This window comes from Periplaneta americana, chromosome 5 (genome assembly GCF_040183065.1).
Source record: "Periplaneta americana isolate PAMFEO1 chromosome 5, P.americana_PAMFEO1_priV1, whole genome shotgun sequence".
Lineage (NCBI taxonomy): Eukaryota > Metazoa > Arthropoda > Insecta > Blattodea > Blattidae > Periplaneta > Periplaneta americana.
In genome coordinates this window covers 28,108,143-28,125,668 of record NC_091121.1, presented here as the reverse complement: position 1 = coordinate 28,125,668, position 17,526 = coordinate 28,108,143, and the positions used below count along the sequence as shown (strand labels likewise).

The following is a 17,526-nucleotide window of genomic DNA, read 5'->3' as shown; positions in this document are numbered from 1 at the left end:
ATCGATTAATGAACGCAAACGCCCAACTACATATTATGTAAGCTAGTTCCAACACACCCTTGTGCTCACAAAATCTCCGAAGTATGAGGACATTGATTTTTAACACAAATATGTATTTTAAATCCCATTTATTATTCGACTAGTACTAGTACATTAAATAGTGGGATAATTCCGCGTTACTTTAATTTTCAGCTAGCACAAGTATATTAAATAGCAGTATAATTGCGCGTTACTTTAATTTTTAGCTAGCACATGTATATTAAATAGTGGGATAATTCCGCGTTACTTCAATTTTCAGCTAGCAGAAGTATATTAAATAGTAGGATAATTCCACCTTACTTTTATTTTCAGCTAATACAAGTATATTAAATAGTAGGATAATTTCGCCTACTTTAATTTTCAGCTAGCACAAGTATATTAAATAGTGGGATAATTGCGCGTTACTTTAATTTTCAGCTAGCATAAGTATATTAAATAGTAGGTTAATTGCGCGTTAATTTAATTTTCAGCTAGCACAAGTATATTAAATAGTAGGATAATTCCACGTTACTTTAATTTTCAGCTGGTACGAGTATATTAAATAGTAGGATAATTCCGCGTTACTTTAATTTTCAGCTAGCACAAGTATATTAAATAGTAGGATAATTCCGCGTTACTTTAATTTTCAGCTAGCACAAGTATATTAAATAGTAGGATAATTCCACGTTACTTTAATTTTCAGCTAGTACAAGTATATTAAATAGTAGGATAATTCCGCGTTACTTTAATTTTCAACTAGCATAAGTGTATTAAATAGTGGGATAATTCCGCGTTACTTTAATTTTAAGTTAGCACAAGTATATTAAATAGTGGGATAATTCCGCGTTACTTTAATTTTCAGCTAGCACAAGTATATTAAATAGTGGAATAATACCGCGATACTTTAATTTTCAGCTAGCACAAGTATAATAAATAGCAGGATAATTGCGCGTTACTTTAATTTCCAGCTAGCACAAGTATATTAAATAATGGGATAATTCCGCGATACTTTAATTTTCAGCTAGCACAAGTATATTAAATAGTAGGATAATTGCGCGTTACTTTAATTTTCATCTAGCACAAGTATATTAAATAGTGGGATAATTCCGCGTTACTTTAATTTTCAGCTAGCACAAGTGTATTAAATAGTGGGATAACTCCGCGATACTTTAATTTTCAGCTAGCACAAGTACATTAAATAGTGGGATGACTCCGCGATACTTTAATTTTCAGCTAGCACAAGTATATTAAATAGTAGGATAATTCCGCGTTACTTTAATTTTCAGCTAGCACAAGTACATTAAATAGTAGGATAATTTCGCGTTACTTTAATTTTCAGCTAGTACAAGTATATTAAATAGCAGGATAATTCCGCGTTACTTTAATTTTCAGCTAGCACAAATATATTAAATAGTGGGATAATTCCGCGTTACTTTAATTTTCAGCTAGCACAAGTATATTAAATAGTGGGATAATTCCGCGTTACTTTAATTTTCAGCTAGCACAAGTATATTAAATAGTGGGATAACTCCGCGATACTTCAATTTTCAGCTAGCACAAGTATATTAAATAGTAGGATAATTGCACGTTACTTTAATTTTCAGCTAGCACAAGTATATTAAATAGTGGAATAATTCCGCGTTACTTTAATTTTCAGCTAGCACAAGTATATTAAATAGTGGAATAATTCCGCGTTACTTTAATTTTCAGCTAGCACAGGTATATTCTTAGACACTAATTCCACCTAAACTACACAAACGTTGACCTAACAACAGTCCAGAAGCAAATAAATGTTATTGATTTCCATGCTTCAAGTATCTACGTACGTTTATTGGTTTGTTTGTTGCGCCGGGATAAAATTACGAGCACATTTATCTCATTAAATAGAGAGCGAGCGACTAGAAAATAAAGACGATTAATTGCAAAAATCCACAGAAGTAAACTGATAGACCGACCCTATTTATAATGCTAAAATAGTAGTAAATTCTCATAATACTTTATCTACATCACGAAAGAAATTTAGGCCTACTATATACATGAATTTTCAACAATCAATATTTATGCCTGTTTCTGGAGAGGGATGTCTATTCAAGGTTTAATTATTATTAGTATAGTATAAGGAAGATGTTCTGGCATGAAACGAATCAGCTTCATTATTTCAGGGCTGTGATGACATTATTCTGTAATATATTTGTAAGTAAACACATAACTGAACAAAGCAATACATTTTGTTGAAGGTGTTTCTGAAACATATATAAGGGCTGGTGCTATATCAGTGATAAAATATTGTCAACATCTATTAATTATTTCCGTAATAAGTGTTTCATCACACTTTATAAGTTAACGTCAATTTTTTTTACATTCTTCCCTTCATGCATTATACTAAACCCTCCCTCTGCATGTATTCAAACTACAGTAGTTTGTAAACTGTAACTTATCGCTAGCCTCAACCAGGTTTCAGTCATACATAATATAATGTCAAATTAGTTCATAAAATCATAAAAGTTTTTGTTAACTCTTTGACACTTTAACACTTCATATAATTCATATTCTTATTTCTGTAAGATATTGCTCATATTAACTTGCTACGACTTCTATCATTTATTTATTAACAATGTAATATTTCCTCTCAAAGGCACTTGTAATATCTTTGGTGAAATCTTCAAACCTTCATTATGCCGATATATTGACTGGTTTAGAGTAAACGAACACAATAAATATTAGAAAACAATCATTTTTTGCTATCCCGATGAAATTCAAAGTTAAATTTGGGTTTCAATTAACGTCGCATGGAGGAGGCATTGGAAACAAAATTTCTTAACAGTTTTGCTAACTCCAAATTAAAATGTATACATATGTCAGAAAAATTAAAATTTAAAATGTATGTTGTGTTCTTAGAATGTTGGCCGATATGTGTAATGAAGTATATGTTGAAATTGCTAACATTGCTTGCTTCAATTAAATTGTAAATTAATTTGCATAATGTCTGGGCAATAAAAATAGCAATATAGAAATTACCTTTAGGATTCGAAAGACTGACTTATCAGATAAACAAAATTTTATTTTATGATACATTCAACGCTTTAAGAAGATGAATGTAATGAATTCTGAGTAAAATTTAATAAAACAGCTGTGATGTATGTTGTAATTATTTTTATATTATTTGCATATATGTAAATCAACAATTCAAGTTTGTAAATATGCTAAATCCTATTAAAGTAGAATAAATTCCTCCCTTTCTAACCAAAACCCTTACAATGTTCCTTGTGGAAAGAGGATACTGAAAATTTGAAATTCCTCGTTTATTCATGGAAACTTACCATTTTTTGTGTGTTGAACAACCGTACGTATAAAATTAAAATTTGAGTATTAGGTTTTTAAAAAAAGTAAACATGGACTCAAATTTTACAATTAACCCCCATTTGTAACTATTTACAAAAATGTATATAACTCAGTTTTTTTTTTAGATATTTGAGAAGTTCCTTTACCATTAGCTTCATCAAAAGATTTGATACAAAATGGCTTAACTTGATTTTTAATATTGCTTACAGAAACATTATAACGATTTCAGAATATCATGGATTTCAATTTTCGAGTCCACTCCTTTGCATATTATTAATTATTTTCATATTCAATTTAAATATCAAAATTATAATGAAGCGAAATATTTTTAAATAGTTTGTTTAAGATCTGTACAAAATTTCAGCTTCCTATCATTAATAGTTTCTGAGTTATATCAATTTATAATGACCGCCGTGACAAAAAAAGAAATTTACGGAAAAACGGATCTAGAAAGTCACTTGATATAAACTTTCACTTTAAGGGCCAGACAATGATTGTTGTGGGCTTACTATATTTATCACCTTTTCTTACATTTTCTGCCTTATATTTTGAGTACTTCCTCATACACCCATGATGTGCAACTAATTATACATAAAAATGCACTACAAAACACAAAACTACACCAACTGCAATCAATATAATACACATTATTTACATACTATATGTTTTTAGACACTACAATAGCTATTTCTATCAAAATTTAACAACCACATTTCTGCACTTTAGATGAAAACAATTTTCAAGCACGTCTGACAAAACAACTGAAGAAATAGGTCTAGTACTATATACTGATACCTAATGAATAAAACGAAAAACTATTGGAAATAGGACTGCCACACTATTGACGAATCAAATTATAAAAATAAACAATCGAAATCAGATTGAGAATGCGGTAAATTTGAAAAAAAAAAAAAAATGAGTGGAAAATGAAATGGTCGCAACTCCTTAAATACTCGGAAAAAAAAATGGCGTCATTAAATGTTATAGCATTGAATTAAGACTTAAATTTTATTTGTAATATATTCTCTACAGTCAAAAGATTATTTAAAGCGGAATTATTTTAAATGTTAATTTTAGTCAAATTTCAGTATCCTCTTGCCTTAATTAATTCCCGTCTATTTTCGGCTTTTTCCCCTTCAAAATTTTCTAGAGCTCCTTCAGTGGAGCAGCGTAACCCGGAATGAGACAAGTGACCAACAGGCTTGGAGCTCACATATTCAATTTCTTTCAGCACCGAACCCTTTTCGAGGACGCGTTTTGCGTACCTTTTAAATTCCTCCTCCCATTTCTCCTCTTTCAATTGTATTCGTTCACCCATATTCTGCAGATAGTCATACAAGCAGTATGCTGAAACGTGTACTTACGGGAAAATGGAAAATATATTTTTCCCCATAGGCTATTCACGACAGACTAAATACTCTTAGGTTTCCCTTGTATTACAATACTACCGCTTTTATTTTGTACGGCGAGAAAAAAAAATGATAAGTGAATATTCATACGCGGGATTTATCTGTTACAAGTGTCACATTTACGTACTGAGCTACTTCTGCAACTTGACGAAAGTGAGACTATGACAACTGCCTAAATATGAAGTATATCGCAATTTTCTCTGTTACTGCCTTAGGAACTTGCAAAATTTTCAAAAGTTTGCTATGTTATACATAATATTCACTTTTACATTAACGTCTATCCAAAACACCCTGGCAAATTACTATGATGTACTGAAGTACATATGATGTTTCCGTGCAGGAATTATGCATTACCATATGATGAAGAATGGGCAGAACTGAGAATGCACTTTGTGATTCTAGACGGCGCCATGTTCCGTCGGACCCCGGCCACTTAGTCACTCGTAACGAGTGCACCTCTGTACATAGTGTTGGATATTATGCCACTGTCATATATTCTGTGACACAGTAAATGAGGGTAGGCCACAAAAGGGTAACAGAGAGGAAGAACTTAAACTGAGAAGGATTCAATCCGGCATCGGAATTTGAATCTGATGTGGCTTAGTAGATAAAGCATCAGCACGTAGAGCTGAAAACCCGGGTTCAAATCCAGGTTGCGGATAGAATTTCTCTCCGTTCTGCCCATTCTTCACAATGGCAAAATTACCGGTGCCAAACGTTACTCTCTATCTAAGCAAAAATATTAAAGTACATCTTCAAAGTAACTCCTCCTTATGTCATTGCATACGGCACAGACTCATCCATCTAAACTTCTCAAAAGCTGTGCGAAATGCTACAATGCTATTTCTTAGGTCCAGCCCTGAAAATTTATGGCATTATACCGATAGAAAAAATGTTTGACCTGTCTGGAACCTGTCTAACCCCTCGTTCCGCACGACTTGGCAACCGACGCTCTTTTTTATTTTACATTGATGTATCGGACAGCCAATATTCTCGTCTATATCCATATCCATTTCTACATGCCTACGTCATAAAATGGAAAGCAAAAACAACACGGACCTTTACAACACAGACTGTTCGTCCATAAACTTGTATTCATGTCTCAAAAGAAAATCCATAAAATAATATATCATACAGGAATCTGTAACACACAAACAATAGTGCTATAAATATATTACACCTATTTTAACAAGAAATAGGAGTAAACCCCTGGATAAAATATTTGACAGTATAAGACCAGACCTCTGATGTAGTTTATGTTACTAAGTTGGTAATGGAAATTTAACTTCTATTAAGATTTGTATTAATTATTGTAAATATTTTCTTCTTCCGAAAGCAGTAGGCATATCAACCGGTTCGATTAAATTCTATATGTATTTATGTGATAAATATGTGGTGAAGATTTAATTACATTAATATCACTGTACCCGCATTATTATTTAATATGAGTATTGTCGTCGAGATTTAATTCCCTTTTAATCCTGTCACTGTAATCAATAATCAAAATTGTTCTTAAATTTTGCTCGAAGATTTCATAGATGAAATCTGTATGTATGAAATCTGTATGTTCATTGCTACCTTCTTTGAAATATTTTCTTCAGTTTCAAATGACAATTTATATACCGTAACGCATCTTTAATGAAATTAATTTATGCCGAAGAAATTGTAACTACAGCTGTGATTTCTTCATAATAATCCGTTAGTATTATTCTAATTTCAATATTGTCTTATTATAGCGGGTAGCAAATTATTTCCCGTCCGAAAAGCGGCAACTTTGGCTATCGGCCAGGCCGCTCTCACATGTTGGTTGTGAAAACAGCGCAATAATTTATTGTTATCAAGTCAGAAGCTATTAATACATTATACTATTAAATATACGCAGTTAAAACGTCTAAATTTCTCACTTAAATGAATGATGGAAATTGTGGTCTGCTAACAGAAAGGAACCATAATCTTTCCTTTTTCCAACATGATTCTAAAGCAGCAGATATAGTCGACTATAGACGAAATTAATGCAATATTCTAGGACAGAATTATCAGATTATGTATGTATGGCCTCCTGGAGCCCCAGATCTAACCCTGGTGACTTCTATCTCTGGGGAACTTTAAAAAATTGTATTTTTAAAACTAATCCACATAACCTGGAATAACTGAAATATCACATCAGGAAAAAAATAGCATCTGGGAAAACATCGCTATTTCTGAAAGGAAAATGCAGCGAGGGATGCTCATGTTAAAGTAGGCGACACAAATGTTTGAAAACAGGAAAAAACAGTTTTGTAATTTCCTTTCTTTTTATTTCGGAAGCTAAAGTGAAGTGTAATTGTTTACATTTAATAACATTTTCCATGAATGTCCTGGTGGCTGAAAGTAAGGTTGAATTGTTTATGCCTTAAATTTAATTAACTTACTTGTTTTGTATTATACATATAGCTCAACTTATGAATGATCGTTTGCGTTTGTAAATTTAATAATCTGACTGGCTATGTATTGTATACTTTTAGTAGAGCCATCGATGTAGCTCAGTCGGCAGAATCGCTGGGCTGCTGATCCGGAGCTGTGTTCGGGTTTGGGTTGGATCCCCCTTTGGTCTTTGGTTTCTTCCGAGGTTTTCCACAACCGTGGGACTGAAGCCGGATGGTCTATGGCGAGTCCTCGGCATCAACCCCTTTGATTTGATTACCTGGTTGGGTTTTTCCGAGGTTTTCCCCAACCAAAAGACAAATTCTGGGTAATATTTTGGCGAATCCTCGGACCTCACCTCATCCCACTACATCTCGCCAAAATATTGTAAAAAAATTGCACAATATTGTAAAAATTGTAGAAAATTACTAAATTGTAAAACTGTAAAAATTTGTAAAAATTGTAATTGTAATATTGTAAAATTTTGACTTGTTCCACATCTTAAAGCTTCATTGCTCATGTAAGATCTATGGAATAAAATAAATGAATGAAGGAAATGAAGTTACAAGTATAGTTTATAGCCCTGGATATATTACAGAGATGTTTCAAATTATTTCATGACCTACGCATATACCCCTTGAAGATGAATCTAATATAGCACCGGGTAGCATAGTCTTTTACAACATGCCATAGTTGTAAGATTTTGTAAGAGATAATAGTCCGTCTGAAGGGACGCCTCCATTTTATTTCTCCTAAACTCGCATGTCACTGTGTATTATATTCGTATATCTAATTATAGAGTGAAATTGTATTAAATGAAGGGGAAAATAAACTGAAATGTAGAATGTTAGTGGAATATATTATCATAAAATTGAAGGAAATTTGAGGAGAACGGGAAAACCTCTATCTTCCAATGCTGTTCACCGCAAGCATCCATTCTAATCAACGATGTAAATCTGAACCAAATTCACTTTATGACAAACGCGCTCTTGCATTTATCTACCGGAAGGAACTAAATAACTTAAAGCATTGAAGGTGCAATGTTATCATCTAATGAAGAAATACGAGGATAACCGAAACTGTAACTTTGAATTAAAGTATATCGGGAAATACTACAAATTCCTCATCTATTCAAAACTTACTTATTAATTCAGAAGTAACTTATTTGCTTTCAATGTAACAGATATTGATTTATGGACTATAAACTAAATTAACATTGCTTTTATATGACCTACTTTATGGTGTTCCTACATTTGCTACAGTTTTAACAACTGCACCTAGTAAACAATACACAACAAAAGAAAACGAGTACAATGGATACTTAGAAAATGGAAGAAAGAATGGATATTGAATTGAAAGCTAACGTTAGTATCAATCAACTACAGCTTAAGTATCTGAAAGCTTTTTCTCAACTGATAAGCAGTCAAAAGACCTCTTTCATTGTGATGCTGTAATCATTATTCGTCGAAGATGAGAAAAGCGGAAATAACATTAGAAGAAAAAAAAAATGGACATACTGCATAAAATGACATACAGGAAACTTTTATTTCAAAATATTCTGTCTATACAGAGTGTCTCAAAACCAGACTGAAAAATTAATTGTAGTAGTAAACAAGGAATGAATAAATATCAAAGTAAAAACCCCCACAATCACATTTCAATTTTTTTTTAAATTCATCATTCAATGAATTTATTAAAGAACAGACCCAATAATAAAAGTTAAACAATATCTGAAAGGCTTAAGGAAGAGATGGGATATGTGTTGTTTGTTGGAAAGATTTCCCGATGTTTCATTTCTTTTATCTCAAATGATTTCTACATTGTTAATACCTAAAATTATGCAAATTCAACCTAACTCAGAGCGATTAGGCTGTTCTCTGTTAAACGTTCAAACAGTTCGAAGCTAGCTATACCTGGTAAGATTTATCTTGTCTCAGTAGCAATAAAACCAAGTCCCTTCAAATGAGGGTGGAGATTATAGAAGGCTTGTAAATTTTCAGGATTCCTTTCAAAATCTTGTTACTGTACAGGCTGCCGGAACTCAGTTTCTTGAAAGACAAGCTCCGTGACGGAACTACACAGTACGAAGACAGATATTTTGTTATTTTATTTTGCCCTACAGAATGTATCAACTAGTCCCTTCCGCCACTGGATGGATGGACGGCATCGCTCCACTCCCCCCATCGCCATAACAATACAGACGAAGTAAGACATATCTCCTTTCTCTCCTTTTTCACAGTGAGACAAGATACATCACACAGCCTTTAGTAAATAAATGTCAAATAAGAATGACGTAGGCATACACCAACACACTGCCTAATCACAAATCATGTTTATTTAATATTCATAGAACTATTTGAGTTTTAAGATTGAAATCTCTTCCTTTTGTGTTTTTTTTAATTAAAGAACATTCCAGAAAACTTTGTCGATTTACTTCTGAGAAACCCCAAAATTACGGTAGTAAATTAAATTAAAGTCAGTATTTCTCTCGGAATAAATGTTTCATAGCCGTTATTCAAGTTTGGAATACTTTTATATCTTAAAAAGCAGCCTATGAAAAATATCTGCTTTATACAGAGACAGTGGTGGGAGCAATGGTGTTGCTTCATGACTTTAAAATATGAACGACTAGTGCGATGTATTTTACATCATTATTCATCAGCTCAAATAAATCATATTATTTATAATTATACAATTTCAGAAAACCAAAAACTTGTGCTCGGGAGTATTCTTGAAAAGGTGAGTAGGTGAAAATTTTACATCAAGACAATACAAAAATATAAACAGCATAAATTACAAAATGAAATAATATTAATTTTATTATAATATACAAATGAAGACAGTAAGAGTAAATTTTCCTGCGGACGAAAAGTTTTAAAGAATGATTCATGCACTTACTTTTCAACACCGAAATTATTCATGAATAATTTAGTGTTAGGTGTGAAAAACGATTAATAAAATAAATGCACAATCTTTAGTCAAAATTAGATATATGCCTCAGATTATATTCGATATTACATTTAGGTTCAATTACTGGGACAGAAATAGTCTAGCTTGTTATAGAATAAACATGATAATTTGACGAGTACATCGATTGTGCATGTGTGGTAATATATTAAATAATTTATTCTTCATTCCTTTTATTGTCTTATGAAGTCTTTATACACAAGATTTGTTGGATAATCTAAATGCTTATTTAGACAAATTTGAATTATCCTCTTAATATGTTGATTCAGTGGAAACAGAGCATATTTTGTTATACGTCCACAATCTATTCCATTGAATAATCGACTAAAGCTAAATAAATAGATGATATTACATGTCAGAAGGATAGTTGACAATATTTATGTATTACTTTTCTTAAATTATAGAAAAATAATCTACAATTTCTTAATTATACATTGTAAATATTTCACCTGTTGGTATATAAGAATTTTGGGACATAAACAAGGATTTTATTTAAACAATTTCTGGTATGTAAAGTTATTGTAAAATAATTTTCACTTGGGGGGGGGGGAAGTCCTGTTTTATTTAAAGAGAAAGAAATAACCGCTCTCGTACTAAGATTTGCAACAAACTAATTTTTAACTAAGTTAATTCCCGCATTTGCATTTAGATATGCTACTTCTTAGTTTGTGCATTACGGACCCTATGTTCGGTTGAAATTTGTCCAGTATGACAAAGTTCGATATTCGCCGTTTTCGCTCTACAGATGAGGTCTGCCATGTATGTTCCACCTTGTTATAAAAATATTCGCTGTCCTCCACGCCCACTCCTTCATGTTTCAACATGCATTTTAACACAGATCTTGCAATTAGTTTTTCAATATAAAATAAGACGACATTTGTAATATCTTGGTTTCCTCTTGCACGTTCGAACGCTGAAGGGCACTAGTTTGTACCACTAAAAAGTTAAAAGAGTGTCGTCTGCTAAGGAGAAAATATTTCCTTTAATTTTACCTGAATTTATTAATAATATGTTATTAATATAAATGAGATACAATAGTTGATAAAAGAAGTGACTAGAGAAAATTAGAAGTGTTTGTTAATAGTACAATAATTGGTAGTGAAATGTTACTAATATTGGAGTGTCGACTAAGTTAGCGTACAATTAGAGAAATTGAAATGACAGGAAGACAGCAAGTATTTTAATGTAAGTTTACAAATGAAGGTTGAGTTGACTTACTAAAATAGTGGCAAACGGAAAATTTATCGGGGTGAAAGGGAACAGTTTAACAAAATAAACACGTGATTCAGTGTTTAATGGAGAAATAAGGGATAAGAGTGATGACAGAAGTGAGGAGAGGTAGAACTGATTGTAAATTAGTGATGAAAGTGAATGAGTATGATTAAATAGTGTTAGTAAAAGTTAGTTCAAAATTAGGGAAATTTTAGACGATAGAAAGTACTTCAAATATACAGTAAGTAAACAATAAAAGTGGTGAGGTGTTCATTAGAAAGAAGGGAAAATTTTAAGGGGAGAGGTTAGAAAGCAAATTGAGAGTATGAATTATAGTAATGGCGGTAACAAAGTTAAAACAAGATGACTGCACACGTCAATGAAAGTTTATTGTAATTAGAAGGTAATGGGGAGCACGAATACAGAGATGTGGTGGCGACCCATTACCAAATAAGAGTTGTAGAAATAAATATATCAATATCAATATTAATATAAATAAAAACAATTTTGGCCCAAAGGCAGATCCTTGAGGGACGCCAGTATTAACAGTTGTACGACAGCAGAAATTATCTTGAATTTCAGTTCTGTAAGTATTGGTCATGTACGCCTACTCCAATGTTACTAGTATTGTCTGTTTGGAATTTACGCGTTTCTAAAAGTACTTCAGTCACTCTCTTCCTTATGCCTTTCACGGCTCCCTTAAGGCCGCCTTAATGAGACTGAATACCACGGCTTTTAAACTCCCTCCAGTGAACAATACACAAACATACAAAGATAATGAGTAGAATGATAAAGCAAATTGTGTAAACAAGGAAAACGAAGGCCAGAGAAGAAGGTGCCAATCAATAGTCAGACAATACTCACTGATGACGGTGAGTCGGACCCTGGAGTTGCGGGTGGGGGACTGGCGGAAGTCGACGCGGCAGCGGTACTCCCCCTCGTCCCGCTCGTCCACGTTGTTGAGGGACAGCGTGGCGGGGTCGGTGACGGTGAGGAAATAGCCGCGCTCGTCCAGGATCTCCTTGTCCTTCCAGTGTGACGCCACCTCCGAGTGTTTACCCCGGACGTCGAAGCTGCGAAAACACAACAAGCACCAAATTAGACAAGCTTGCCCTTGAAGCCGGGACAATATTCTACATAGGGTTTAGACCGGGGCCTGGCAACAGAACGCTCCGTGCAGCACCGGAGAGCAGCTCTTGCTCACGAAAAACTACTGCCAGCTCTACAGAGCAAAACAGCTGTGCAGAGGCGAATTATAATAAGAATAGGAATCATATTAACTTTCTCAACAATAGAGATAGCGCGCGTGTACTTTGAGGGATGCGCTTTGCGTGTGCATTTGTTTTCCAGTATATAAACGTTGAGGATTTACGTAGTGTAGTAGTACATTAAATACTCTTAAATACAATTCAAAATGACATGAATATTTAAATACTTATATAGTCACAATCATGCCATGGTATGAAAGAAAAACTTCACAACCTCGAGCGGGATTCGAACCTGCGACTTCCTGTACTCCGGTCAGGCGCTCTACCAACTGAGCTATCGAGTTCGTTTCACGCCGAAGGCTTGAAGGCATGATTGTGACTATATAAGTATTTAAATATTCATTAATATGTCACATCAATGGACGTATATACGTCATCCAACATCGTAAGATGAAGTTTACATTCAAAATGACAAATTTTTGTTGTGTTCCTATATGTAAAAACCAGGGAAAGCCTTTTGTCTTCATTCAGGTCCCGAAATATTCTGAATATATGCTTTAAACATAAAAAAATAACTAATTAAATTGCGCCTCGAAAGTGCTACCTATTAAACAAAAGTCACTACTTCAACTAAGGAACTGCTGGCTACAGTTTCAATTTGGAAGAGGGAAAAGAAAAATTAATAAAAGCATATGCAACCTCGACAGCGAGCTATGTTAGCTTAGATTATATTCAGTACTTCTAGGAGTCTCCAAAGTTTACACTTGCAGTAAACTCTCGATTTAGACTTTATTATTAAAACCAGGTATTAGTAGTATTCAAAACTGCATGTTCTTAACCTACAAAACACAGTAATAATCGTGATATTACTGCGAACATATTATATCATCTTATCAAGAATTCCATTTGATCTTCCTACAACTAGAGAAAAAAATACGAGGAATTCAATCTCGATAGTCCTTCCCTATAAAAAAAACTCATTGGTGGCTGCATATCCTGTTTTTAGCGTACGATACTAATGATTAAAGAGGTAATATTCGCCTTCGACAAAGTTTCTTTTTATTTATTTATTTTTATTCGTGCACCTCGTTCTCAAAGTTGTCGTTTAGGTTCATGAACATTCAATTTACTCGTATCTATATTCTGCATACTGCAGATTTCTCCATCCATCTCGAAATCGTTCAGTATTATACAAGTTTACGCTATTATTTATTGTAAATTAAATTACAATTTCATGTTCTCGGAAATTAAAAAAGCTCAACTACGTTTCGCTTTTTCAATCTTTTCCTCGACCATGAAAACGTCAACATACCGCTCTTGTAACGTATATTACTATTATTATTTTTTCATTTTATTCAGCTTCCTCCAAGTGAAGGCTGCCTAGAAGACAAAGCTTACCAAAAAATTGTTGTTTTTTTTTAGTAAATGGTAGGTACACAATTATAATGAAAAGAAAAGGTATGTAGCCCTTGGTAAGTACCTTCTCGTACAATATCTCGTCATCATTGAATTATTGTTAATAATATAATAGTTATACCGATTATTAACAATTCTTGATTATATTGGTGAAATCATTTAATTATGCCTGTTATTGTTACTATTATAATGAAATGAAAACAATGGAGAAGGAAAAGAAAAATAAATAACACAATTATAAATAATTGAAAACGACTAAACAAAAGATCATTAATTGCAGAAGAAATAAAATTTCCTAGTACGGTATCTATTTGCTATCAGGTGATCACAGTCGTCTATTTAGCACTAGTTGCAAGACCCAACTTAAGTGAGCAGATCGCCGTAGGAAAGAGATCAATCTATTTACGTGTAGGGATGGTTTCTTAGGATTTTTATAGTTCCCTTCACTTCAGACAGAGATACTTCAGTGACAAGAGTTTGTCCTAGACCAAACTGCTTGCAAAAATGCGCGAATCTTTTTGTGATGGTTCCTCTAGCCCCAATCAGTAATCCAATAACTTCGATCGACGTTAGATGATTTTTTTCCTTATAATATGGTATAGTGGGGTCGTATATGTCGCATTTTTCCTGATGTATCTCAGCAGGTTGATTTTCGTACATTTCCATTCTTACAGTTGGATCAATTATAAATCCGCTTGTTGATCTTGTCGGGATAGCGATGATGTCAATGCGTCTTGTAGATGCATTTGTGGACAAACCATGGACCTCCTCCTCTGCTTGGTAGTCTTTTCCTCGTAGGGACGACGCTAGGAGGGATCGAATCTTGCGGTGACGACTATTTCTCAATAGTTCTCCATGAGGAGAGAGAATGAACTATTGAGGAGTATACTTTCTTTAATTACCTAGCAATCTGAAGCCAAAAATGTGTTGTGAATTCCTTAGTTGCTTCGTACAGAATTTTTTTTTTTCAATTTTTTAACTACAAAATTACGTTTTTCTTATGCATTTGTCACAACAATTGTTACAAATCAAGCCACTCTTTTAAATTGTTTAAGACTGTAAGTTAGGATGCATAATTAAACTGTAGGTATAATCAAATTTCTGAAGTCGTATGATTTGTAACAATTTTTATGGTAAGTGCGTGAGAATGGTGAAATGTTTAGTTAAAAATTGAAAAACAAAATGTGTACTAAGCAATTAACAACACATTTTTAGCTTCAGAACACAAGTCAATTAAAGAAATGACACTTCTGAATAGTTCATTCTCCATTTGTCATTTTCTTTTACCATTAAAACTAAAGAAAAAAAGAGAGGATATTTTACTGACATCTTCAAATTAGTGTAACACTGAAAATACTGAGAGTAGGACAAATGTTTATGACATATTTTGTTCCGAATATCTTCGGAAATAAGCTCCGTAAGTGACGGTAAATCCTCGTGAATCACCCTGTATACAAGGATAGGACAATGGTTTCGCAGTAAACATTACATGAAATAATAAAATACATACAAGTATATAAGAGTTTTTCTGAACTAAGTGACGTAAAAAATTAAATAATATTAAAAACAGAAACAAATTCGTTGCAATATAATAGTCAACTCATTACATATTATTATTATTATTATTATTATTATTATTATTATTATTATCATTATTATTATTATTCGCATGGCTTTAATTCCAGATAACTAAATTATGAGAACATTTATTTGATTCTGTATCTCCTATCTAAAGAACCAAAGGAATTCGATGGTCCTTTGAAATGATGGAATACGACAAATGAGGACGTGTGCTAATCTACTCATTAAATTGAAAAGAACAGAATCTTGGACGAGAAGAGAGCCAACTACTTTCAAAGTGAAGTTCTAAGTAATCACACAATAACAGAGTGTCAGATTCGTATTGATCTGACATCTATTAAGGAAAATAAATTCAAAGCTTTTCGTTCCGAATACAGAATTTACTTGAAGTTACATGCAGACTTAACGGAAACTTGAGAAGAAAATCCTACAATTAAAAATCTCATGACGTAAGAACGCACTAATGTCACAAAACAATCTCATGATTTATAGAACTGTTGTTCGGTTGGAGAAGACAAACATCTCTGGAGTCGGCCTAATATCGCACGTCCCTTATTCCGTATTCAGGGCTGGAGCCAAAACATCCGGAACACAAAAAATATACGTCTTTTCTACTAAATAGAATCTTAAGAAGTGAAAAATGTTTATTCTAGGTGACGTATTTTTTATTTGCCACAAAAAATAAATAGCACGAATTTTCTTGACATTCAGTTTTCTTATAACTGGTCATATAAATCATGAGTAGAAACTGTGTGATGCAAAAGCGGCTTACGTGATCTTCATGCGTATGTAGAGAACAAATATTTTTAAAAGGAATTGTGAAGTTACAATACATTTCTAACAGTAAGATATAAATATAAATTGAATAACCTAACTCTAAATCAATATTTTAATAAGAAATTTCTTGACTATGTCAGGTGTGTGCAACATAAATTAAGATTGCCAGACGATAAAATGACAATTTGTAAATAATTATTTCAGTTGTGATGTGGAAAAGATAATGTGAAGATGTATTAAAATGCCTCCAATAAAATCCGTAACTTTGCCTGTGCTTATAAAAGACTTCGGAGATGACTATTTTATAGTCAAGGACGAAAATATATTATGGGGCAAGGTGTGTAAGTTACACAAAAGTTAATAAGCGTCATGATTTACCAAAATATTGTAATTCTAAAACACAAATCAAACAACTGAAAATGTTTAGTGATTTGATTTTGGATCAGTCCACCTTTATCATCACTTGTGTCTGATGCTGATATGTGCGAATATTCCATAAACTTGATTGAAAAGTATACGTTTAGAAAATTACCGATTCCAACAACCATGCGTACGCAATATTTACCCTTGTGTTATAAAGTACAGTGGAATCCCTTCGTTTTTCATAAATAGGGGTAAAAACTATTAGCTAATCAAAGGCCATTTTATACGCCTGTACGTATTGTGTACTAAGTTATTGGTCTTTTGTGCCCGCCTCTACCCAGATGATGTAATTACTGACGAGCGATGAACTCAGTGATTGGTAGACAGAGGACGTGGTGTAAACAACCGGGTGAGTGCAAACACTGTACTTGTCTTTAAGCGTTGGAGGGACCACGCAGCAGATTCCCCACAAGTTTCAACTTTATTTTTTGTCTGAGTAAGTGTATTATGAAAGAGTATCAGTCCAAATGACTTAAAAATATTTTTGTCGTTAATATTAAAAAAATATTTTATATAGAGGAGTTACCGCTGTAATTATTTACTATTATATTTGTATGTATTACCAAAATATCTTCTCCTTATATTTGTATATGTACATATTTAGATGGTAAAATAATTCTTATTTAAGTTTGTATTTTCATGTATAAGTGAAAATAAAATTCTTTCTTCTTCTTCACTGTATCTTTTGATGTCAACATCGAGCATGAGCAAAGCGATCGTCTGTCAGTAACGTATTGAGTTGTGTTCCTTTAGTGGGCGGTGTCAGCTAC

General features: G+C 33.0%; 1 protein-coding gene across 1 annotated transcript in view; it reads right to left on the bottom strand.

The window, feature by feature from the left end:
- The window catches only part of LOC138700581 (nephrin-like), a 1,373,770-nt gene that overhangs the window by 774,544 nt on the left and 581,700 nt on the right, over positions 1–17,526 (bottom strand). The window contains exon 3 of the mRNA XM_069827162.1: positions 12,216–12,424. Within this exon, the coding sequence (XP_069683263.1) occupies positions 12,216–12,424 (209 nt within the window). The remainder of the gene's footprint in view (positions 1–12,215; positions 12,425–17,526) is intronic.